Raw genomic sequence first — 23,090 nt, forward strand, 5'->3', positions numbered from 1 at the left:
CAATGCTCTTTGCCCTTGTGTCTTTGAGTCAAAGAAAATGACCCCTATTTGTCTTTGTATAAAGCCTACTCTGGAGAAGTAGGGGTGCTGTATAATTAACCAAGATACCCCTTATTAATCAGCTGATGTGGTCTATCCGCCTACCCCTCTTCCCTCAAAATTGCAGGGAAAAAAATAGCTGGAATTGTTGAAAAGAAAACAAAAAAAATGCTTAAAAAAAAATCACCCACTTCAGAGGCAGTTTATATTTCAAAAGGAAATGATTCCGGCCACCAGGTTGCCCTTATGTAGGTTGGCTTATGCTATTTACTTAAGTGTAGGTATTTGTTTTTTTGTTACTTGAGAAATATCCTTAGGTCATTGAGACCTGAATTCCCTTAAATAAACTGGGAATGAGCAAAAAGGATATCCAGCACAAAGTTTTCCTGTTTGTGATGTCACCAGCTCGTTGGCCTTTATATAAACTGCCAAAAAGTTAGGAAGCCACTGAGTTTCAGATCCCTGAGACAGAGCTGAGGGAATTGCAGCAAGGGGCATCCTTCCAAAGGCACAGACAGACTCAGGACCAGACGAGGGATGGAGCTCAGCTTGATGCTATTTGCTCTCACTTGTGTAGAATGGAGCAAGGCTCTACCTGTATCCTTCCCTGCACTATCTGCCAGCTGGGGCAATCCCGACAGACTCATACACCTGTACACGGCTACCGAATGGAACAGCTTTCACCTACAGATCGGTTACGACGGACGAGTGGATGGGTCCCCCCGCCAAACCGTTTATAGTAAGTAAACTTGAATCGAAATGTTTTATAGATACAGTTATAATGCAAAGGAGGGGTCATGTAGAACATGTTTTATTAAAGGGCAAGTAATGTTAAAAATAAAAAAAAATTACATTTCTATTTAAAAGTTATATATGTTTGGGCAAAATGGGCAAATAACATTGCTTGCCAGCAATGCTGCTTATGCTATAAGCTACAAAATACATTGCTCACTATATACCTACAGCAAAATGCTAAAAGCGTTGTATTCTATACAGCCTATTTGTTACCTGCTATGATAATGTGGGCCCTCCAGCCCAGCCGGAATATGAGTGGCAACCTCTATGGCTACAGAGCACATTATTACACTGTATGGCACACATGACTTATACCCCACTGGCCAATGTTAGCCAGGGGAGAAGCGCCTAAACCTGGCTCAGGGATCTGTCATTGCTATTATGCTGGTAACCGAGTGTTTTTAGGGCTAAAATTGCCCCTTTTCATGAAGATTTTGGCAGGATTTGGGCACTTCTCTACCGCCCAGCGCTGAACGCATCCCTTGTGCCATAAGCCTCAGTGCATTTAAAGCAAACACACAGGTTAATAAGATTGTGACCATTGTGACCTGTAACAAGTCACTTAATCTTCTTGTGCATGAGAAATCAAATGCAAAGTGTGAGCTCTATGGGTGAGAAACTCTCCTAGAACTGAGCTCAACACTGCACCACCCTAAACAAATCTACACTTTATGGGATGTGGATGTTCTGCACTTACATTTCAAAAATTAGAGTTTGGGGGCATCTTATAAGTCGGTAACAGGAGAACAAAATGAATTAAATTAAGTTTGCAATATAAATATTACTGATTGAGAATCTTGGAGAGTTTAGATTATTTTAATTGGTGTGCCTCCTTTGGACTATAAACATAGTAACATAGTAACATAGTAAGTTGGGTTGAAAAAAGACATACGTCCATCAAGTTCAACCATAATGCCTATATATAACCTGCCTAACTGCTAGTTGATCCAGAGGAAGGCAAAAACCCCATCTGAAGCCTCTCTAATTTGCCCCAGAGGGGAATATATATATGCGATCAACAGAGGGCAGCACTATGTAGTGACATACCCCATTTGATGCTCGGTTGCTAATAAAATCCAGCCCAAAAGAACACCATGCAAAAGGTTGTTTTATAAATAGTTTTGGACTTCATATGTGTGTTTGCGTATATCCCATTAATAGTTATAGACAGACAGATAGATAGAAAGAGATATAGATAGATAGACAGACAGAGAGAGAGAGAGAGAGAGAGATAGATAGACAGACAGAGAGAGAGAGAGATAGAGAGAGAGATAGATGATAGATAGATAGATATTACATATAATGTCATAATCATTATAATGTAATTATATATATCATATATAACATATGATACATAGACAGACAGATAGATAGATAGATAGATAGATAGATAGATTTATAGATAGACAAACAGACAGATAGATAGATAGATAGATAGATAGAGAGAGATAGATAGATAGATAGATAGATAGATAGATAGATGATAGATGATAGATGATAGATAAATAGATAGATAGATAGATATTACATATAATGTCATAATCATTATAATGTCATTATATATATATCATATATAACATATGATAGATAGATAGACAGACAGATAGATATATACATAGATAGATAGATGATAGATAGATAGATAGATAGATAGATAGATAGACAGATAGATAGATAGATAGATAGAGATCAATAGACAGACAGATGGTACATAGATAGATAGATAGATGATAGATAGATAGATAGATAGATGATATATAGATAGATAATAGATAGATAGATAGATAGATGATAGATAGATAGATGATATATAGATAGATGATAGATAGATAGATAGATGATATATAGATAGATAGATGATATATAGATAGATGATAGATAGATAGATAGATAGATAGATGATATATAGATAGATGATAGATAGATAGATAGATAGATGATAGATAGATAGATAGATAGATGATAGATAGATAGATTAGATAGATAGATAGATGATAGATAGATAGATTAGATAGATATAGATAGATAAATAGATAGATAGATAGATGATAGATAGATAGACATATAAATCATCCCAAAGGGCTATGGCACAGAAAGGTACAGTATATAAATGATCAAATATTTGGGCAATGATGTCAGCTCAATCTGAACAGACAGATAAATAGATAATAAACAGATAGATAAATAATAATATAGTTGAAATTATGGTTCCGTGTGTGAAAGTTCCACTATATTTCATGGACAGATACTGATGTATTTCTCTGTATTTCTCTCTTTTAACCGTTTCTAACCTGCCCGATTGAGATCTGGCTGATTTCGATTAGCTGCCGAATCGGTCTAAGGGACCCTTATCGGCAGCTACAATCGGCCCGTGTATGGGCACCTTTACACACTGACAGTGATTGCTTAATCATGTTCATAGCTAATTATTCAAAAAGAAGGCCGTACGGAAACTCTGGGAGAACGCGAGTTTCACTAATACGCTGCGCTGTTCTGTGCCTCGGATAAAAAAGTTTTTTTTTTTTAATTTTGCCACTAGGTGGCAGACTGCATTTCACAAAATCCTGAATTAAACTTGAAAAAAGTAGTCAAATGTGGTGTATTTACTGTGTGGCGACAAAGACATGTTATAAACATCCAATACAATAACATCCCTTTAATCTTGCAGGCGCAGTAACTATTAAATCAGAAGAAGCTGGCTACGTGGTCATAGCTGGTGTTAAAACGGGCCGATACCTGTGCATGGATAAATATGGAAATATATTTGGATCAGTAAGTACTGAGGAGTCTCAGGTTAGATGATAATACACACACATGTAATTGGTATGTGACAAGTAAAAAATGCACAAGATACAGGACAGAAATCGCCAGGATTATGACAAATACAATGCCATGGTCATGTCATAAAATGTACAAAGTTTACACAAGCTCTAGTTACCTATAGCAACCTCTTAGTAAGCAGCATTTTCAGGTCAGCACTGAAATCTTCCTCACTTACAGATATATATATATATATAGATATATAGAGTGGGTCATTGGGCCAGATATAAAATGATGATGTATCATGTAGTTCTTGGGGCCATAAAATCTCTTTGAAGGCCACATTTGGTGCAGTGCTGCTTAAAGAATCCTATTCTGATGTTGCTAGACTAAAGCTCCCATCATGCATTAGGCCCAGCAAGATGGACCATGTGCATAGACCAACTGCTGTGGGAGGTATATACAGTGGCTGCCACCCCACTGGCTTTGCACATAGGAGCGGGTTGAGGTTATTGCCTTAGGGCGTTGGAAAACACATATTTCCGATGGGCTTAGGAATCATTTTATGGTTGGGGGTCACCACAACATGAGGAACTGTATTAAAGGGTCACGGCATTAGGAAGGTTGGGAACCACTGGCCTAATGGCAGGAGCAGCCCTGGGTATATATGTATTTGTAGGCCTGGCAACTAACACATGATTCCTATCTCCCCCAGCACTACTTTAGCCAGGACGACTGCGTATTCAAGCACCAAACTCTAGAGAATAAGCATGATATATACTACTCTCCAAAACACGGCTTCTTGCTCAGCCTGAAGACACCCAAGCTGCGCTTTCAGCCAGACATGGCCCTGCCACCCTATTCACAGTTCTTGTCCATGGAGAATAAAATCCCCATCATCCGCTTCAACACCCCAGAACCAGTCAGGCACACCAGGAGCGTGGACGACTTCTCCGACCCAAATCGGATCATCACCCCCAGGAAGACCGGCTGGGACTATGCAGCTCCGAATCATAACCCTTTCCAAGATGTTTGGTTACCACACCCTAAAGATCCAGTAAGGATCAACCATAATGACATGGTAGACCCCGACGATCCAGACGGCATTGTTAAATTTAAAGGACATCGCAACTTTAAGAGGTAGCCATGCAACAGTTTGGACTCGATATCTGCTGACAAATCTCGTATAAAGCTTTAACACGGTTCATAGGCTGCGGCTCAACCCAAGTGCAATCGGTTATCAGTTCATATCGGTTTCAGGTTGATTTTTACACTTTGTATATTCTGTTGTTCACATATAGGATCATTTGGGGGTGCCGAATGGTAGGTTTGGCACAGAAGAACCCCAGACCGGTATTGTTCTTTACTAAACACTGGCATAGGGTTTCAGGTAAGCAATTACAATGACTTAGGGTTCCCTAATATTTGGCCCCCCAAAATGATATCCTATAAAATGTTGCAATGGCTCTTCATAGTTTGGAATTCTTTCTATGTTCTACAGCGCTCTAGGAACTGGTTGCTTACCCCATTACCCTAGCAACCAGCCTTAAATGGCAAGCTGCAAGATAAATAGGACATAAGTAAACAGATAGGTCATTAAGAATAATAGAAAATGATAAAAACCAAGCCTCGGCATGAAAGTACAATTTTAATTTCATGTTAAGCACAGAAAAGTCATTTTGAAACACAGAAAAAAAGGCCAATCACTGTCTACATCATACTAAAACCAATGACCCCCCCCCCCTTAAGTCCAGATCTTTATTGTAAAGCCTCTTAATTGCATTACAATATATATATATACTGCTTTTAAAGGGGGTGGTGGCTGCCATTGGTGGTTTATCAGGAGCCACTTTCCCTTTAATAAGCTTTGCAGTTGCCACCCTGCCGATCTCTGTGCCCCATTCCTTTTACAGATCCCTCAGCTCCTTCCCAAAAGGTTAGTCAGTCAGTTGACAGGGACCAAAGTCCAAATGGAAACATTACCCCAGACTACCAGGACTGTGAGCAGTTACCAGAATATTGACGTCAACTACTGAGGCATCTGGGAAAGGAGCTGCAGGACGGTCTGTAGCTGAGGGCTACACGGGGAGGCACAGAGTACAAGTAAGCTAACTGTCAGTGTCGGACTGGCCCACCAGGATACCAGAAAAACTCCAGGTGGGCCCAGGTGTCAGTGGGACCTCCTGCTTCTGACCATTTGGCCTGTTTCATGGCCATTCCCTATTTCTGAATGGGAAGAACGAGGAGAAATAGATGGAAGAATAGATGCTAGCATGTAAATAAAAGAGACTGGGAGAATAAAGAGGTTGGGTGAGGAAAGGAGGAAAAATAGTTTGGAGAGTGGGCCTAGTGTCTAAGGTTTTCTGGTGGGCCCCTGGGGTCCCAGTCCGGCACTGCTAATTGGGCTAATTGGGTATTGCCAACTATCCCTTGCCATTAGCTGCTGTATATCCCAATGTGACCACAATTTAATGCAGAAATATTTGACTCCATTGTTATGAATGGGAAGTCTCCTGCCCCTGCCTTTGCATTAAATCTTTGGTGCCCTAATTCCGTTCCTACACAACCCGAATGGAGAATTGTCGGCAGACAACCAGCAACCCAGATCGCTGCGCCATTGTGACTTCAAGCGAATTCCTTGCGTCTGATCCCTCGTGTCGCTTAGAACTGTAGGCAGCAACACAAGACATTTAGTAGTTTCATTATTTAATTTAGCTGCAATACTCCTTTTTTTGCACTTCATTGTTAAAAGGTATATTTATTTAATATTTAACTATTATACTGGAGTTGCAAAAATAAGTTAGAGAGTGTGATATTATAATGAAAAATGGTATAAATTCTTTGATATAGATGCATATAATAAGATGTGTGGGGTACTGGTGTCTTTCAGCTCAAGGAGTGGTACAATGTAAAAAATAAAATATATATATAGATATATAGTCACTCGAAGTCCCACTATCAGACTAGTAAAAACATAGAGTGCTAATGAAATAATCTGGATAAAACTGAAAAGACACATATTTAAAAGGGTAAGATTTAATATATATTGTGATGAATATGGTGGGTGTATTCAGTGTTACTGTTTTATATACATGTTTGCACATTGTCCGTCTTACTAACAAGGCGAGGAAGTGATGTTTTAAAGAGAGAAAATAACATTTTCCATAATTCCCCCACGTCTGTAGTCTGCTATATATTAGATTCTCATTGGCTCTGGATGTTGCCCAAATGGGATTAATCAAACCAATAAGACAAGGTCATATACAACAGAAAACCCAATCTTAATCATTTTATCAAAAAGCTGCCGTTGCCTATTCCTTGGATCCATGGCTTCCTTCTCATGGTGGTCTTCATGCTTCTGGCAGTAAGTGAATGGCCAATCCCAAGGTATTGCTATTGGCAATGTCAAAAAGCTACCGTATATACTCGAGTATAAGCCGAGATTTTCAGCACCAAAAATGTGCTGGAAAACGAACCCTCGGCTTATACTCGAGTATATACGGTATATCCCATGGCACTTTTGGTTTGGTTCTGATCAGTGGTAGATCATGTTTGTTAGAAGGTGAAAGTCATGGAGTTTACAGAATACACTTACTAGAATAGACAACTTTCATGGTGATTAAATCCATCTTGGAATGAGCAGGTTCAATACATGTTTAATTCTAATATTTAGGTTAGTGAGTTTGAGACAGATTTCCTACAGTTTTGGATAGAATAGAAATGCTGGAATTTGTCAGTCCTTTGCCTTTGTCCTTTCCTGGAGCAATGGCTTTTTTTTCTTGGACTTAATGCTTTTGCAGTACACAAGTAGCCAATCCCAGTGAGTCTTCATCTTCATCTTCATCTTCATCCATTGGTCATTCTTAAGGTGCCCATACACGTTAAGATTCGCTCGCTTGGCGAGCGGATCTTCACCCGATATTCCCACCTACGGGTGGGCAATTTCTGGGAACATGTAGGCTAATTCAATCATTCTACAATGGCGGCAATGGGGCAGTGGGTTCGGGGTCCGCATCAACGAGCCGATGCGGTCCCCAATCCGACTGAATCTTTTAAACTGCCTGATCGATATCTGGCCAATTTCAGGCCAGATATCGGTCGGGTATGGCCGTCGTTTCTGCCCCTACACGGGTCGATAAGCTGCCGGCCTGTGTATGGCCACCTTTAGCGTAATTGGCTCTGTTCCCGATTGGCAGACAAGGTAATAACATCACTTTCCAACAAAATGGAACATGGATCCTTATGAAAATGCCCATTTCTGGAAAACTCAAATGGTATTAATATATCACTTCAAATGCTTCCAGCTATTATATAATTAGTTTTATAAATAAAATGTTATTATGTAGTACAATCAGTACTGCTCTATGATTCTGACTATAGAAACAATGTAAAAGAATCCAAATGATTCACAGATATGTGGCAAAAAAGGCACTGTTAATTCCTTTGCATAGTCTGCCACCTAGTGGTACAATGACTGCACTATCCCCCCCCCATTTAATGACCAAATGGCTTCTGCTGGGTTGTTTCAAGAGGCAGAACCAGTGGTGCAGAAAGGCACGGATACTGCTTTCAGTGATGTATGTTGGATTGACTTTTATTAGACAAAATGTTATTTGTTATCTTTAATAATGTTCTCTGGTAACAGGATATAAGTTGACCAGTTAAGAGTATAAGGTTAAACATACACAGATCAGTACATAACCCACCATATCATTAGATGAAACAAACCAATGCTATATAGGAAAATGTCTCATAATACCTGTATCTGAACAGTATGACCTAGGGCTATTTTATAATTTATACCCAGACTTTTTGCCAGTCAATCTAACAGTCTGTACGTCATTATTTATTTATTTGGAATGTTGAAGATTGGCATTCTATTTATAGATATGTGTTTTTAAAAATAAATAAATCTTGTTTTCATGCAAATAAATACCAACATTAAAGAATTGGACAAAATGTTGTATTTATCTTTTATTTATTGTTTGAAATTCGGTGTAATTCCATAAAATATTAGATATTTTCTGAGGGTTAAAGGTTTTCAATGGCTAAGTATAATGGATATAACCTTTAGCTGCCCTACCCCCCACCCTCCCATTGGCAATCGGAGCATGCACAGTACAGTATATATATATATATATATATATATATAGGCACCAGTGGCCTTCCCTCTAAAGCTGCCACCCTAGACACTGGCCCATAGGTGTTTATTTGTATCTCAGGTTCATGTAAGACCAAAGCATTAAAATGGATATACCCATACCTTCCAACTGTCTCGATTTTCACGAGACAGTCCCGATTTTAACAGCTCAGCCCACAATCCTGGATTCTTATTGAAAAGTCCCTCATTTTGATCTTTAAACTCCTGCATTGAACACTAAAAAAGATACAATGTTTCTCAAACTTAATTAAATAAGAAGCTTTTGGCAGTAAGCCCCAAAAACGTAACAAGCAACACCTACACCTACATTTTGATCTTTAAACTCCTGCACTGAACACTAAAAAAAGATACAATGTTTCTCAAACTTAATTAAATAAGAAGCTTTTGGCAGTAAGCCCCAAAAACGTAACAAGCAACACCTACACCTACATTTTGATCTTTAAACTCCTGCACTGAACACTAAAAAAAGATACAATGTTTCTCAAACTTAATTAAATAAGAAGCTTTTGGCAGTAAGCCCCAAAAACGTAAAAAGCAACACCTGCACTTAGATACAATTGTAACTAATAAGCTAAATGGGAGACTTGCATCTTAAAGGGCAATTTCACCTTTTTTTTTTTTTAGCAAAATAGTAATAAAACAATACCCCAAAACCCCCGAGAAATGCGTTCAAACTTTAAATAACCTGCCAAATTTTGTAAAATGGGAGTGGAATTTAGGGGGTGTGGTTGAAAAGATAGGCGTGGTCAAGACATTTTCAAATGTTGAGGGGTATACCCATAGCGATAGAAAAGTACTGTACAATTTATTTGTTGGGTGGACGATCCTGCCGTTTATATTGGTTGGTTCATCGACTGGCCAGAAAATCTCATCTGCACAAGCACAGTTGCCCAGTTCTTGGGGCATTAGGAGAAAAAGAATTGAAGAGGCCTAAACCAATGGAACAATAGAATGGGGGCCATACCATGTATGGTATCAATTGGCCAGATACAGTAGAGTACCAGCCATTGAATGGCCACCCTTACTGTCTCTTCAGGCTTCCAAATGATATCTACTGTTTCACAAAAGCAAATGATTCTGCAATTTATACCAAATCTCCGAATGATACTGGGTTGCCAAGGGCAGAAATTCCCAAGCTGTGGGGCTGGTCACCTTAGTGGGGCTCAGGGCAGACAGTGTGGAAGTCTTGCAGTAATGACAGTGTGGTTACTACAACAATATTTCTATGTGACTGTAAATATGTGAACCCACAAAGATTGTGCATAAGTCATAATGCCTGTTTTAATTCAGTTATATTACTGTTAATTCCTTTGCTTAGTCTGCCACCTAGTGGCACAATGACTGCACTATCCCCCCATTGAATGACTTTTGCAACATGCATTTTTTATTAACTTCACAAACCAAAGCATTTGCAGATCCAAATGAATTCTATCCCACCCTCACACGTGGCACCTAGGCTACAAATTGGGTGCAGCTCCCCCCAAATGGTATCTTTACCCTGTCATTAGATTGTAAGCTCTATGGGGCAGGGACCTCCTTCCTACTGTGTAAACGTCAACTTGCTGTTTTAAGGCTACAAGTGATGAAATGTTTCGCCAGGCATGGATTCGCAGCGAATTTTTGGACGTGCGGCAAATTTTTCCGCAGCAAAACGCATGAAAAAATTTGCCACGCAAAAATTCACCGCACGTCCAAAAATTGACACAGGCATCAAAAAATAATAGTCGCGGGCAACAATTTTTTTGGCCGCACAACATTTTTGCCGTTTCGTGGATCTTTCGAAAGATTTGCTAATTTTTCACTAAAGAAACCAGAACACATTCGCTCATCACTAGTGGCTACTATTTATAAGCATCTACTATTTATATGCTACCATTTATATGCTACTATTTATATGTGGCTACTATTTATATGCTACTATTTATATGTGGCTACTATTTATATGCTACTATTTATATGCTACCATTTATATGCTACCATTTATATGTGGCTACTATTTATATGCTACTATTTATATACTACCATTTATATGCTACTATTTATATGCTACCATTTATATGTGGCTACTAATTATATGCTACTATTTATATGCTACCATTTATATGCTACCATTTATATGTGGCTACTATTTATATGCTACTATTTATATACTACCATTTATATGCTACCATTTATATGCTACCATTTATATGTGGCGACTATACGCAGGCGTTATTTAGCGAATGTACCGTCAAATACCGCACGAAAATAGTCTTTGTGAGTTAAATAACGCATGCAGTATCGCGCGTAAATTAACGTAAGTATGCTTATAGTGAATCGTGCGTTAAGTCAACGAAACACGCACAATGATAAGCACATACAACCTTTAAAGTGATACTGATAAGTTCCTTCTATTTGTTTAGTGGAATGTGACCATCAGTTTATATAAATAAATTGGGGGTCATCCATAGGGATGGGCGAAATGTTTCGCCAGGCATGGATTTGCGGTGAATTCCCGCTTTTCACCATTGGCGGATTGTTTCGTGAAACCGATGAAAAAATTCGCAGTGCATCCAAAAATTGTCGCGGGCGTGAAAGAAATAGCCATGCGACAAAAGAATAGCCGCACGACAAAATAATAGCTGCGGGCGACGAAATAATAGCCGCGCGACAAAATAATAGCCGTGGGCGACAAAATAATGGCTGCGGGCGACGAAATAATAGCCGCGCGACAAAATAATAGCCGTGGGCGACAAAATAATGGCTGCGGGCGACGAAATAATAGCCGCGTGCCGAAATAATAGCCGCGGGTGACAATTTTTTTTGACGCGCGGCATTTTCGCCGTTTCACGAATTTTCTGCTGTTTCGGCGAAGCGAAATGGGACAGATTCGCTCATCACTAGTCATCAATCCTACTGTTTATCTAGATCCCTGCTGTCCAGCTTCTGCGGAGCCGAGGGCCAGAATTTCTCTAGCATACATGGTGGAGGGCCGATAATGGAAGCCAGTTTTGACCACTCCCCCTTTTTAAACCACACCCACTTCAAACCACACCCATGTTATCACAATGGTGGTTGCGCAGCAAAAACCCAAAGGCTTGGTCCTTACTGTAGGGATATCAACCATCATTCATATGTGAAAGAATTGTATTACAGTATGTCATATTAAGACACACATATGGCCTCTCCTTCCCTGTGGATAGCACATATATGTTACTGTAGAGTGCAACATATCAATATCACTTTAAAGGACAACTAAGCTCCGCACAGCATTAGGATAACAATGCTACACCTTATGTTTGGGGCTTCTGTACCACTCACGCCCACCACGCTCCCCATTAAATTCAGGGAATTTATTAAATTAAGTTAAATATATATATCATGATTTGGTAACGAGGAGATATTGCTATTGCCATTGGATCAGTCGCAATGTATCTAACAGACTGGGACTTCCTTGCTGTGTAAATTCTTTATAAAACTATTCAATGGCTAGAGGTTTAGTACAAGTGACACTTAAGGCTGTATGGGATCCCTTCTAAAGGACTCCAAGTGCCATCCAAGTAAATTCCCTTGAGAGGCTAATTGAAACAGTTAAATGATTCACTCTTGACATCTAACCATGAGTCTCCCAATGAACAAAAGATGCAGGAGCTGCTACCTTGCTCCCTTCCCATTGTTCTGCTGATTGGCTGCTGGGGGGAGGGGGGGGATATCACTCCAACTTGCAGCGCAGCAGTAAAGTGTGCCTGAGTCTGAGCTTTCAGCCAGCGCTACACATTAGAACTGCTTTCAGCTAACCTATCGTGTCTCCTACTCCCATGTAACTGGAGGAGTCTCAAGCCGGACTTGGATTTCTTACTATTGAGTGCTATTCTGATACCTACTGGGAGCTGCTGTCTTGCTCCCTTCCCATTGTTCTGCTGATCGGCTGCTGGGGGGGGGGGGATATCACTCCAACTTGCAGCGCAGCAGTAAAGTGTGCCTGAGTCTGAGCTTTCAGAAGGAGCCAGCGCTACACATTAGAACTGCTTTCAGCTAACCTATTGTTTCTCCTACTCCCATGTAACTGGAGGAGTCCCAAGCCGGACTTGGATTTCTTACTATTGAGTGCTATTCTGATACCTACTGGGAGCTGCTATCTTGCTCCCTTCCCATTGTTCTGCTGATCGGCTGCTGGGGGTGAGGGGGGGGGGAATATCACTCTAACTTGCAGCGCAGCAGTAAAGTGTGCCTGAGTCTGAGCTTTCAGAAGGAGCCAGCGCTACACATTAGAACTGCTTTCAGCTAACCTATTGTTTCTCCTACTCCCATGTAACTGGAGGAGTCCCAAGCCGGACTTGGATTTCTTACTATTGAGTGCTATTCTGATACCTACTGGGAGCTGCTATCTTGCTCCCTTCCCATTGTTCTGCTGATCGGCTGCTGGGGGGGAGGGGGGATATCACTTCAACTTGCAGCGCAGCAGTAAAGTGTGCCTGAGTCTGAGCTTTCAGAAGGAGCCAGCGCTACACATTAGAACTGCTTTCAGCTAACCTCTTGTTTCTCCTACTCCCATGTAACTGGAGGAGTCCCAAGCCGGACTTGGATTTCTTACTATTGAGTGCTATTCTGATACCTACTGGGAGCTGCTATCTTGCTCCCTTTCATCGCACGGCTTTTCTTTTGTCGCCCGCGGCTATTCTTTTGTCGCCCGCGGCTATTCTTTTGTCGCCCGAGGCTATTCTTTCGTTGTGCGGCTATTCTTTTGTCGCCCGCGGCTATTCTTTCGTTGTGCGGCTATTCTTTTGTCGCCCGAGGCTATTCTTTCGTTGTGCGGCTATTCTTTTGTCGCCCGAGGCTATTCTTTCGTTGTGCGGCTATTCTTTTGTCGCCCGCGGCTATTCTTTCGTCGCCCGAGGCTATTCTTTCGTTGTGCGGCTATTCTTTTGTCGCCCGCGGCTATTCTTTTGTTGCGCAGCTATTCTTTTGTTGTGCGACTATTCTTTTGTCGCGGGCGACAATTTTTGGACGCACAGCAAATCCATGCTTGGCGAAACATTTCGCCCATCACTAATCACTTACCTTACCCTTTAATTTTGTTCTTTTGATCATGCACACCCCTTGACACTCATTAGATTTTTTGAGTGCTTGTGCTCTAATAACACTGATTATTTTTAATATACTCCAGGGTCACAGTTTTATTAGGCAGTGGTAGTGGTAAGGCGGTAAGGACAGAGATGTGTGTTTTCATCCAATGCTCAGCGGAGAGCAGTCAAAGGGGGGCGCAAGTGCTTAGCCAATGAGAACTAAGGGATGTGCCAATTAGTGATTTTGCTTTTTACGCCCTCTGGGGACTTAAACAACCGCTCTAATAAATCTGTTTTAAACCTAAATAGTGGTTTTCTATTCCAATCAGTTGGGAATAGTGATGGGCAAATGTGTCCTGTTTTGCTTTGCCAAAAAGTTTGGTAAAAGTCGAAAATTTGCAAAATGCATTTGGACAACAATTTTTTTTCTACTGAGCAATATTATTTTCAGCCATTGGCCAAATGACAGAGAAGTTGACACAAGCGCCCCCTGCCTGTACACTTATGTAGCACGGGCCATGATTTATTGCTACACAGGGACTTTTTCAAGCATTTTTCGCAGACTGGGACATTTCCTGGGGTCCTTTCTCCATGGATACCGGAGTCCTGAAATGGCCTGTGGGACAAGGAACGTATAGTCAGCTGGATCTTCAGGGACCCTGGCCTTAGTTAACAATCAGTGCTGACATGGGAACTTTACTGCTGACTGGCACAGAGTATTCTGCAAAGATGTCTATGGGTCTGTGTGAGCGCTACTGGAACATTCTATCTTGGATCAAATCAAAAACCCTTGCACATTTCATAAACCATGAAGGAAAGAGGTGACATGATCTCAATGATTCCCTAATGTGTTCGCTCGACCTTGATCTGTATCAGGTAGGCAACACTTTATATTGTGGCAAATCCATACAAATAAACATGGCATTTATGTCATTCAAACAGTTATGTGTCACTGTTTTCCAATAGACAACCCCCGGGCACATTGGCATCTGGACCAAAAACCATAGGAACCAATGGGATTAGCTTTTATCAGCCAGCTGCAGGGAAACATTTGGTTGTCATTGGTTACTGCCCAAGTGCAAATAGGTGCCCAATGTTGATAAATGACAATTGTGCGTATTTTCCACTGCCTCCTATTGCTGGAACGACATCAGATAGTGAGTGGCAGAGGACACCATGGGACCCTGTCCATACAATTGCCCTGCACTTTTTTGACTGGTCTGCTGTAAATTAACCCCTCTGATTAATATTTGAATATTTTCCATGTATGTCTTTTTGGTTTGCTGCTTGTTTATTAAAAACCTATAGAGCAATGTCTCACTGGGTGGGTTTTTATATTACTTTTTGTATCACCTGCAAGCGTCAGTTCAATTGCTTGTCAAGAAGTTGTCAATATACAATGTCACATGATGAGTGCAAGCTCTTGTGCTGCTCGTTCTAAGCTGTCCTATGTTGCACCCCAAGGTGCTCCTGAAGACATATTAATCCATTCTAGGAGCTGCACTGCAACCTGCAATACAAAGTGCCCCTTTTGCACTTTGTTTTATGTTTAATGTTTTAGGGAATATCAACGTTGGAGCAGATGTCTCCTACTAAACCTTTGCCTATTGTAAAACTAACAAAGGCTCAAAATGCATTTTTATTCTATTGATACCAAAACAGGCTAAAACATAAAGTGGCCTCTTCAGTGAGCCTAATTCATTGACCGCTGGCTTAGGATCTGGACCCAAAAGTCACCTTTTGTATTTAATTGCAAACTCATTGTTCCGGTCATTTCAACTCCTGCCTTTCCCAGGCATCTGAGGTGTTTTTTTTTTGTCTATGGGTGTTTTATTTCTCAGGGTTCTATTAAATTTCTGCTGTATCAACAGAAGGGATGTCTCCTGTGCGATGTCACTGGGATGTGGCCCCTATATAAACTGCAGAAAAGTTTAGAAAGCCACTGAGTTTCAGATCAATGAGGCTAAACTGATAAAAGGAAGATAAAGCATCAGATTTTATTGCTTTCCCAGCGCCTCTCCCAGCACATAGAGATGACCAAGCAGCAAACTAGACTAGGACTGGTGCTCACTGTTCTTGCCAGTATAAAGGTTATATCTGCCTTCCCCAACTCTTCTCCAATAATCAGTGGCGGCTGGGGGGTCCCTGACAGACTGATGCACCTATATACGGCCAGTGACTGGAACAGCTTCCACCTACAGATCAACCATGATGGAAGCATTGATGGAACCCCTACCCAAACCATTTACAGTAAGTGAACTAACCATTTAATGGATTTTGATTTGACGTGCTGATGGGGATAGTTATGCGCCCCTACTGTAATATATAAGAAGGTGTTCCATGATCACCAAAGAGTTTTATGATCATATAAAGAGACAAGGCCAACCGCTCCGTGTTTTTATACAGGTTATGGAACTCAGAAGTGACTTCTAATATCCTCATGTTTAACCAGGGCTACATTATTCTTTATAATACATAAGTTTCAGTGAGTCATGTGACACAAATTACATCAGGAAGCACTGATTATAACCAATGACATGACTAATCATGACTAAAGCTGGCCATACACAGGCAGATCCGCTCGCTTGGCGATGTCGCCAAGTGAGCGGATCTTCACCCGATATCCCCACCTACGGGTGTGGGCAATGGGGCAGTTGGTTCGGGGACCGCATGAACGAGCCGATGCGGTCCCCGATCCGACTGGATTTTCTAACCTGGCCGATCGATATCTGGGCAATTTCAGGCCAGATATCGGTCGGGCAGGCCCCTCGTTTCTGCCCCTACACGGGCCGATAAGCTGCTGAATCAGTCCAAGGGACTGATATCGACAGCTTCTATCGGCCCGTGTATGGGCACCTTAATTTATAAGGATATAATTTACAAGATATTCATGGATAAAGATATATATTAGAGATGAACTGAATCCTAAATTCGGTTCAGGATTTGGCTAAATCTGAGCAGCATAAGAATTAGGGATAATCCAAGAGCCTGGCCAAACCGATCCCAAACCCTTTATAAAGTAAATATATTGCTGCATGTGTCAATGCACACTCACGCTTTACATGTGTAGCTGCTTTTTCCTTCTGCATGCCAATAATTTCAGGTAAAACAGAGGGTTTGGATTGGTGTTTGTCCAAATCGGTTGAGCAGGAGCAGGGGATTCGGACGAATATCAAAACACTGGGTTCTGTGCATCCCTAACATATATATATATATATATAGCAGGGATTACCGGCACTCACATCTAGGGTGATAAAGAACGCCTGGGTGCAGTCTTCATGGATTACACTAGATACGAACACTCAAAGAAGAAGCTGCTCTCGCAGGTCTTATGAAGTTTCTAAAGTAAATTTAATCAAAACAAATGAACTCTTAGTAACACACATAGTAACATAGTAGGTTAGGCTGAAAAAAGACATACGTCCATCACATTCAACCATAGTGCCTATATATAAGCTGCCTAACTGCTAGTTGATCCAGAGGAAGGCAAAAACCCCCATCTGAAGCCTCTCTAATTTGCCCCAGAGGGGAAAAAATTCCTTCCTGACTCCAAGATGGCAATCGGACCAGTTCCTGGGGCAACTTGTACTAAGAGTACTTGTACTAATCAACTTGTACTATCTCCCATAACCCTGTATTCTCTTACTCGCTAAAAGGCCATCCAACCCCTTCTTGAAGCTATCTAATATATAAGTCTATATATATATATGTGTGTGTGTGTGTATATTAATACGAAGATACCACCTAGGCAACAGTAAAGTAGTATGAATACAGATTTTTAGGTTACATATTTAAGAGGACTTACACCTTCCATAAATGTGTGCTTAAACCTGTGTTACACAAATATCGCTGGATTAGCTCTAACACCATACTCAGATGTTGTTACATGAGCTGTAATTTCAGGGATGGTTTATCAAATGTACATTATTTAATACAACTTGCCTTAGCTTTCTATGGTCATTTCTATGGTCACTTAATGCCATTCAATGTGGATCCTGCCTGCTCTGAATGCACTCGGCTCAATGTTCTTTTTTACTGTGATTGTCACTGGAGACAATTTTTCAGCCACTAAGCAGCTGCTGTAGTAATGTTTGATTCCAATGTAATACCAGCAACCCAAAACTTCACTACAATCTCCCTATTAGTGATGTGCAGGTCGACAAAATTTTAAACCAAACATGACCCTAACTCGCCCATTCCCAACCCAGCAAGGCACCTGTATTTATAGATCCGTGTCGAACTGCTCTATATCTAATGTCACAAACTCACCTGATACCCGCAAATACCATAAAACCAACCCGACCCACAGGTAAACCTATGGGTCCTGTGGGTTTTGGCCCAGTCAACACATTATTACTCCCTATGACAGCAGACTAAGGTAGTACCGATAAGCAAAAGTCTCATTGAAGAATCCTCTTGCATCTGTAATTAAGTTTGGACTGCCTATTTTGAGCTGGGAAATATAATGTCAAAAGTGTTAAATAATACCTGTAACCTTGGCAATGAATTTCTTTTTGTGTAACAGGTGCAATAATGATCAAATCAGAATCCGCTGGGCACGTGGTTATTACTGGGGTGAAGACTAATCGGTACCTGTGCATGGATAAAAGTGGGAACATTTTTGGATATGTGAGTATTCCCATTGTTTCAGTAGAAAAAAATACTACTGACCAGCTGGCCATAAAAAAATATTTGTTTATATATTGTGTGTTAGACAATGCCTTTCATATGCATGGTTAGTGCTGGAAGAATACACTCAGTATTCCTTTTGATGAGTAATTCCAAGGAAGCCATTCAAACTGTCCAATAGTAACACTTTGTATAAAGCCAGGGGGATTTATTTAGTATAAATGAACTCTGTACCATGGCCATAACCAGAAAGTGATTCCACCATGTTGGCTGTTCAATAATTTAGTGAAGTTGTGCTCTGTAAGTAGTGCTCTGTAATAGTGATGGGCGAAAAGTTTCGCCAGGCATGGATTCGCGGCGAATTTCCGCGTTTCGGCATTGGCGGATTGTTTCGCGAAACGGATGAAAAATTTCGCCGCGGAAAAATTTGGCGCACGTCCAAAAATTGTAAAAAAAAGAATAGTTGCGGGCGACGAAACAATAGCGCGCAACAAAATAATAGCGGCGGGCGACGAAACAAGAGCCGCGCGACGAAACAAGAGCCGCGGGCGACGAAACAAGAGCCGCGCGACAAAACAAGAGCCGCGGGCGACGAAACAAGAGCCGCGCGACGAAACAATAGCCGCGCAACAAAATAATAGCGTGCGACAAAACAATAGCCGCGCAACAAAATAATAGCCGCGGGCGACAATTTTTTTTTGTCGCACGACATTTTCGCCGTTTCGCGAATTTTTCGCCGTTTCGCCGATCTTTTCAAAGATTCGCGAATTTTTCGGCGAAGCGAAATGGAACAGATTCGCTCATCACTACTCTGTAACAGTGTTGGACTGGGGTACCTGGGGCCCACTAGAGAACCTTACCCTAGGAGCCCACCAATGTACTGCAGAATCAACCACTGCCACCCCCTAACCCTACTATGTATATGGGCAAGAAGGGCTATTGCAGGGATCCCCAACCTTTTTTACCTGGGAGCCACATTCAAATGGAAAACGTGTTGGGGAGTAACACAAGCATGAAAAAAGCTCCTGGGGGTGCAAATATAGTGCTATAATTGGCTATTTGGTAGCCCCTGTGTGGACTGGAAGCCAATAGAAGGCTCTGTCTGGCTTTACACTGGGTTTTATGCAACCAAACTTGCCCCCAAGCCAGAAATTCAAAAATGGGCACCTACTTTGAGGCCCCTGGGAGCAACATCCAAGGGGTTGGAGAGCAACATGTTGCTCACGAACCACTGGTTGGGGATCACTGGGCTATTGCAACAAATGGACAATAAAACCAAAGACTTGCCAGTAAGGTCACTGCAGAAAATAAACAATTAAACCCGGGCATAAGATTATTGCAGATTGAAAGCTTAGCTTACCCACAAGTAGAATGCCACTTGTTTTCTCCTGCCAGCATTTCAGAAAATAGAATCTTCTTCATGTCGGGTCCTTACAAGGTAGACAATTAGATTACCAGTGCACAGAAAAACAAAAAAAAAGTCAATTAAGTCAATTATACAATCATTTCACATCCAAAATCTGAATCCCAGATTTGGATAAGCAAACTATCAAAAAACTAAATATAATCGGCACGTCTAGTTGTTGTAGGATTTGGGTTCAGTTTAGTCAGGACTTGGGATTATGTATATCTGAGATCCAACCAGTGGCTCAGGGGCAACATGTTGCTCCCCAACCCCTTGGGTGTTGCTCTCAGTGCCCCCACACCAGGGAGTTATTTTTGAATTCCTGACTTGGGGGCAAGTTTTGGTTGAATAAAAACAAGATTTCCTACCAAATAAAGCCCCCTGTAAGCTGATAGGGTGCATAGAGGCTGCCTAATAGCCAATCACAGCCCTTATTTGGCTCCTCCATGAATGTTTATGGTGCTTATGTTGCTCCCCAAGTCTTTTTATATGTGACTGTGGCTCACGAGTACGAAAGGTTGGGGATCCCTGATCTAGACCCTATCTGGTTTGGACCCTGCACAGAGGTTCTAGAGGAAATCAGTAGCCTGCCCACTAGGGCAGCATGGGAAGGCAGCATTACTAGCGTCTTGTTCATTTAAAGAGCACAACATTGGGCACTTTACATTTTACAATCTAAAATATTCTTTATGGCTTTTAACCAAGTTTCATTTTGGGTTTCTAGCACGACTTCAACCACGACGACTGCGTTTTTAAGCACGAGACTCTGGAGAACAACTTTGACGTTTACCATTCTCCAAAACACAACTTTGTGATCAGCCTCAAGGAGCCCAAGCATCATTTCCGCCTCGGCATGGACCTGCCCCCTTACTCCCAATTCCTGTCCTTGGAGAATGAAATCCCCATAACCAGATTCAATGCTCCAGAGCCGGAAATGAGAATCCCAGAGGGCAACTTTGCTGACCCCAGCGACATCATAAAGAACCCCAGGAACTGGGACTTTTCGCAGTCTATTCATAATCCATTTCAGGATGTGTGGTTGCCGTTCCCCAGCGGTTCATTACCAATCATTAGAGCTTCCTTGCCAATTATTCATAACAATGTGATTAATACAGATGACCCTGAAGAAATTGTAAAAATGAAGAGATACAGATATTTCAAGAGGTAGTCATGTGAATGTAGCAAACTCCTTCCTGGATGGAGTCACAAAAGCATTAGATTCTGGATTTAGCGTTCTATATAACTCACAGTATAAGGAAACCATTCACATGTAGACTTAGTACCCAGCATCCATAGCATTGTTTATTCAGGGAAGCTTCTCAGTTCTTATGTATTTTGTGTTACTACACTATTCCCCATTCCCTGCTGCCTACCCCTAGTGCACCCAAACCATACCATGAATATATATTTTCCTTCTAAAAGTTCCACTGAACACTATAGACAGAAGGCGGCTTATGGTTCACGAGACCATAGCTTCATAAAGGCAGTATTGTATATCATAGAGCTGGTATACAAACTGTGATGAACAGCAGTGGTATAATCTGGGCTTACTTGCCCTTTGATAACTTATTGAATTATTTAATGAGTTATTTATGGCTTTTTATGTTCGGATTCTAACTTGGCTAAGCGGGGAAAGACTTTGTGGTACAACAGAAAAAACCAAACTGACAATTTCTCCCAATAAACAAAAAATAAAGAGAGATAAAAAATACATAATGATTTTTAGTTTTTTTATTTCGGGGTGAGAAACTGGAGAGACTGGGTAAGAAAAGACACCAAGAAATGAACAGACTTGGAGTGGAGCAAAGGCAGGCCTGTGATTATATGGGGTAATCAGGCAGCAGAGATGCTCAGGGCAGGAAGGGATGTAACATAGTAACATAGTAACATAGTAAGTTGGGTTGAAAAAAGACATACGTCCATCAAGTTCAACCATAATGCCTATATATAACCTGCCTAACTACTAGTTGAATATAGTGAATTATAAATTTAGCACAAGCACATTTCCAGTAAGCTTGAAATACCGGACACAGCCCTTATTTGGCTCCTCCGTGAACTTTTATGGTGCTTGTGTTGCTCCCCAAATCTTTGACTGTGGCTCACAAGTAAGAAAGGTTGGGGACCCCTGCTCTAGACCCTATCTGGTTTGGACCCTTCACAGAGGTTATAGAGGAAATCACTTTGCACAAAACGATAGATTTTACATGGCCATATTTACAGGGTGATTTTATTATAGTAGGATATTGAATGCAATCCCAAGGAGCCTTCTCCCCAGCCGCCATCTTGGATGCAACCGACTGGATCCTAAGGGTGCACTTACTGTAGTAAATTGTAGCTAGCATCTCTGTCAGTATATACACAATAAAGTGGTTTCTTGTACACTGGGCTGCCATCAGGGGTTCTCCAGTTCAGGGCCTCGTGGCAAAGGTGGGCCCTAAGAGGCACAGAGGAACAATTTGCATGTTGCCAGGGGTGGAGCTTGTGCAGAAGTGGGCAGGGTTTGGGATGGTAATCAAGGAGGTGTTATAATGGGGTAAATTAGAGGTGTGCAAAAGCATAGGGAATTTTATTCTCAGGACCCCATTCTACTTTTTGGCAGGGCTCACCTCCCAGGTAGCACAGGTGCCATGAGGAATAGAAGTGATCTCAGAAAGTGTTTTTTTCTGTCTCAGCGGGTAGAAAATGTGACATGTTAGCTGCCAGGACAGTGCTCGCATTTCTAATGATAAAGAAAGTTACTTCTCTGCCCGCAGCAAAGTTGCTTTCAAACAGCAGGGCTGTGTCTTCCATCATTGCCGCCCTAGGCACTGGACTGACCGATGGGGCTGCCTCCCCTTGGCAATCGGTACACGCAGAGTATATGTTGAGTACTGCACATTGGTTGTTTCATCAATCCGCCATGTTTGAAATCTTCATCTGCCCAAGAACAGTTAAGGTTAAATGTTAATGTCCCAAGCACTGGCTAAAGGTCCCCATAAAGGGGCCGATTCTAGCTGCCGATATCGGTGCATTAGACAAAGCCTGCCCCACTGATATCTGGCCTGAAATCAACCAGATATTGGCCAGGTATAGTCTGCGAGCGGATCTGAAGGTGTATGGCCACCCGTTAAATTATTACATCGGGTATAGGCAAAGTCGGTGCGGGGACCGCATCAACAAGCCGATGAGGTCCCCGATCCGACTACATTTTTTAACCTGCTCGATTTCGGTCGATATTGGTCGGGCAGGCGCGTCATTAGTGCCCATACACGGGCCG

The 23,090-nt window shown here is 41.5% G+C and overlaps 2 protein-coding genes across 2 annotated transcripts; both read left to right on the top strand.

The window, feature by feature from the left end:
- Nucleotides 1–226: 226 nt before the first annotated feature.
- On the top strand, nucleotides 227–5,775 carry fgf23.1 (fibroblast growth factor 23, gene 1). The gene is made up of 3 exons (XM_002940301.5): nucleotides 227–778; nucleotides 3,503–3,606; nucleotides 4,310–5,775. Exons 1-3 carry the CDS (start codon nucleotides 577–579, stop codon nucleotides 4,736–4,738), a joined length of 735 nt encoding a protein of 244 aa, XP_002940347.2. The 5' UTR covers nucleotides 227–576; the 3' UTR covers nucleotides 4,739–5,775.
- A 9,986-nt stretch (nucleotides 5,776–15,761) lies between these two features.
- Nucleotides 15,762–21,484, top strand: fgf23.2 (fibroblast growth factor 23, gene 2). The gene is made up of 3 exons (XM_002940305.5): nucleotides 15,762–16,050; nucleotides 18,326–18,429; nucleotides 20,559–21,484. The coding sequence occupies exons 1-3, from the start codon at nucleotides 15,834–15,836 to the stop codon at nucleotides 21,000–21,002; spliced, it is 765 nt and encodes a 254-aa protein (XP_002940351.1). The 5' UTR covers nucleotides 15,762–15,833; the 3' UTR covers nucleotides 21,003–21,484.
- The last annotated feature ends 1,606 nt before the right edge of the window (nucleotides 21,485–23,090 follow it).

This window comes from Xenopus tropicalis, chromosome 3 (assembly GCF_000004195.4).
Source record: "Xenopus tropicalis strain Nigerian chromosome 3, UCB_Xtro_10.0, whole genome shotgun sequence".
In the NCBI taxonomy this organism is placed as follows: domain Eukaryota; kingdom Metazoa; phylum Chordata; class Amphibia; order Anura; family Pipidae; genus Xenopus; species Xenopus tropicalis.

Coding starts and splice junctions, on each gene's coding strand:
- fgf23.1 (XM_002940301.5), top strand. CDS start 577: ATGGAGCTCAGCTTGATGCTATTTGCTCTCACTTGTGTAGAATGGAGC. Junction 779..3,502: donor CCCCCGCCAAACCGTTTATA/GTAAGTAAACTT, acceptor TTAATCTTGCAG/GCGCAGTAACTATTAAATCA. Junction 3,607..4,309: donor ATGGAAATATATTTGGATCA/GTAAGTACTGAG, acceptor TATCTCCCCCAG/CACTACTTTAGCCAGGACGA.
- fgf23.2 (XM_002940305.5), top strand. CDS start 15,834: ATGACCAAGCAGCAAACTAGACTAGGACTGGTGCTCACTGTTCTTGCC. Junction 16,051..18,325: donor CCCTACCCAAACCATTTACA/GTAAGTGAACTA, acceptor TTTGTGTAACAG/GTGCAATAATGATCAAATCA. Junction 18,430..20,558: donor GTGGGAACATTTTTGGATAT/GTGAGTATTCCC, acceptor TTGGGTTTCTAG/CACGACTTCAACCACGACGA.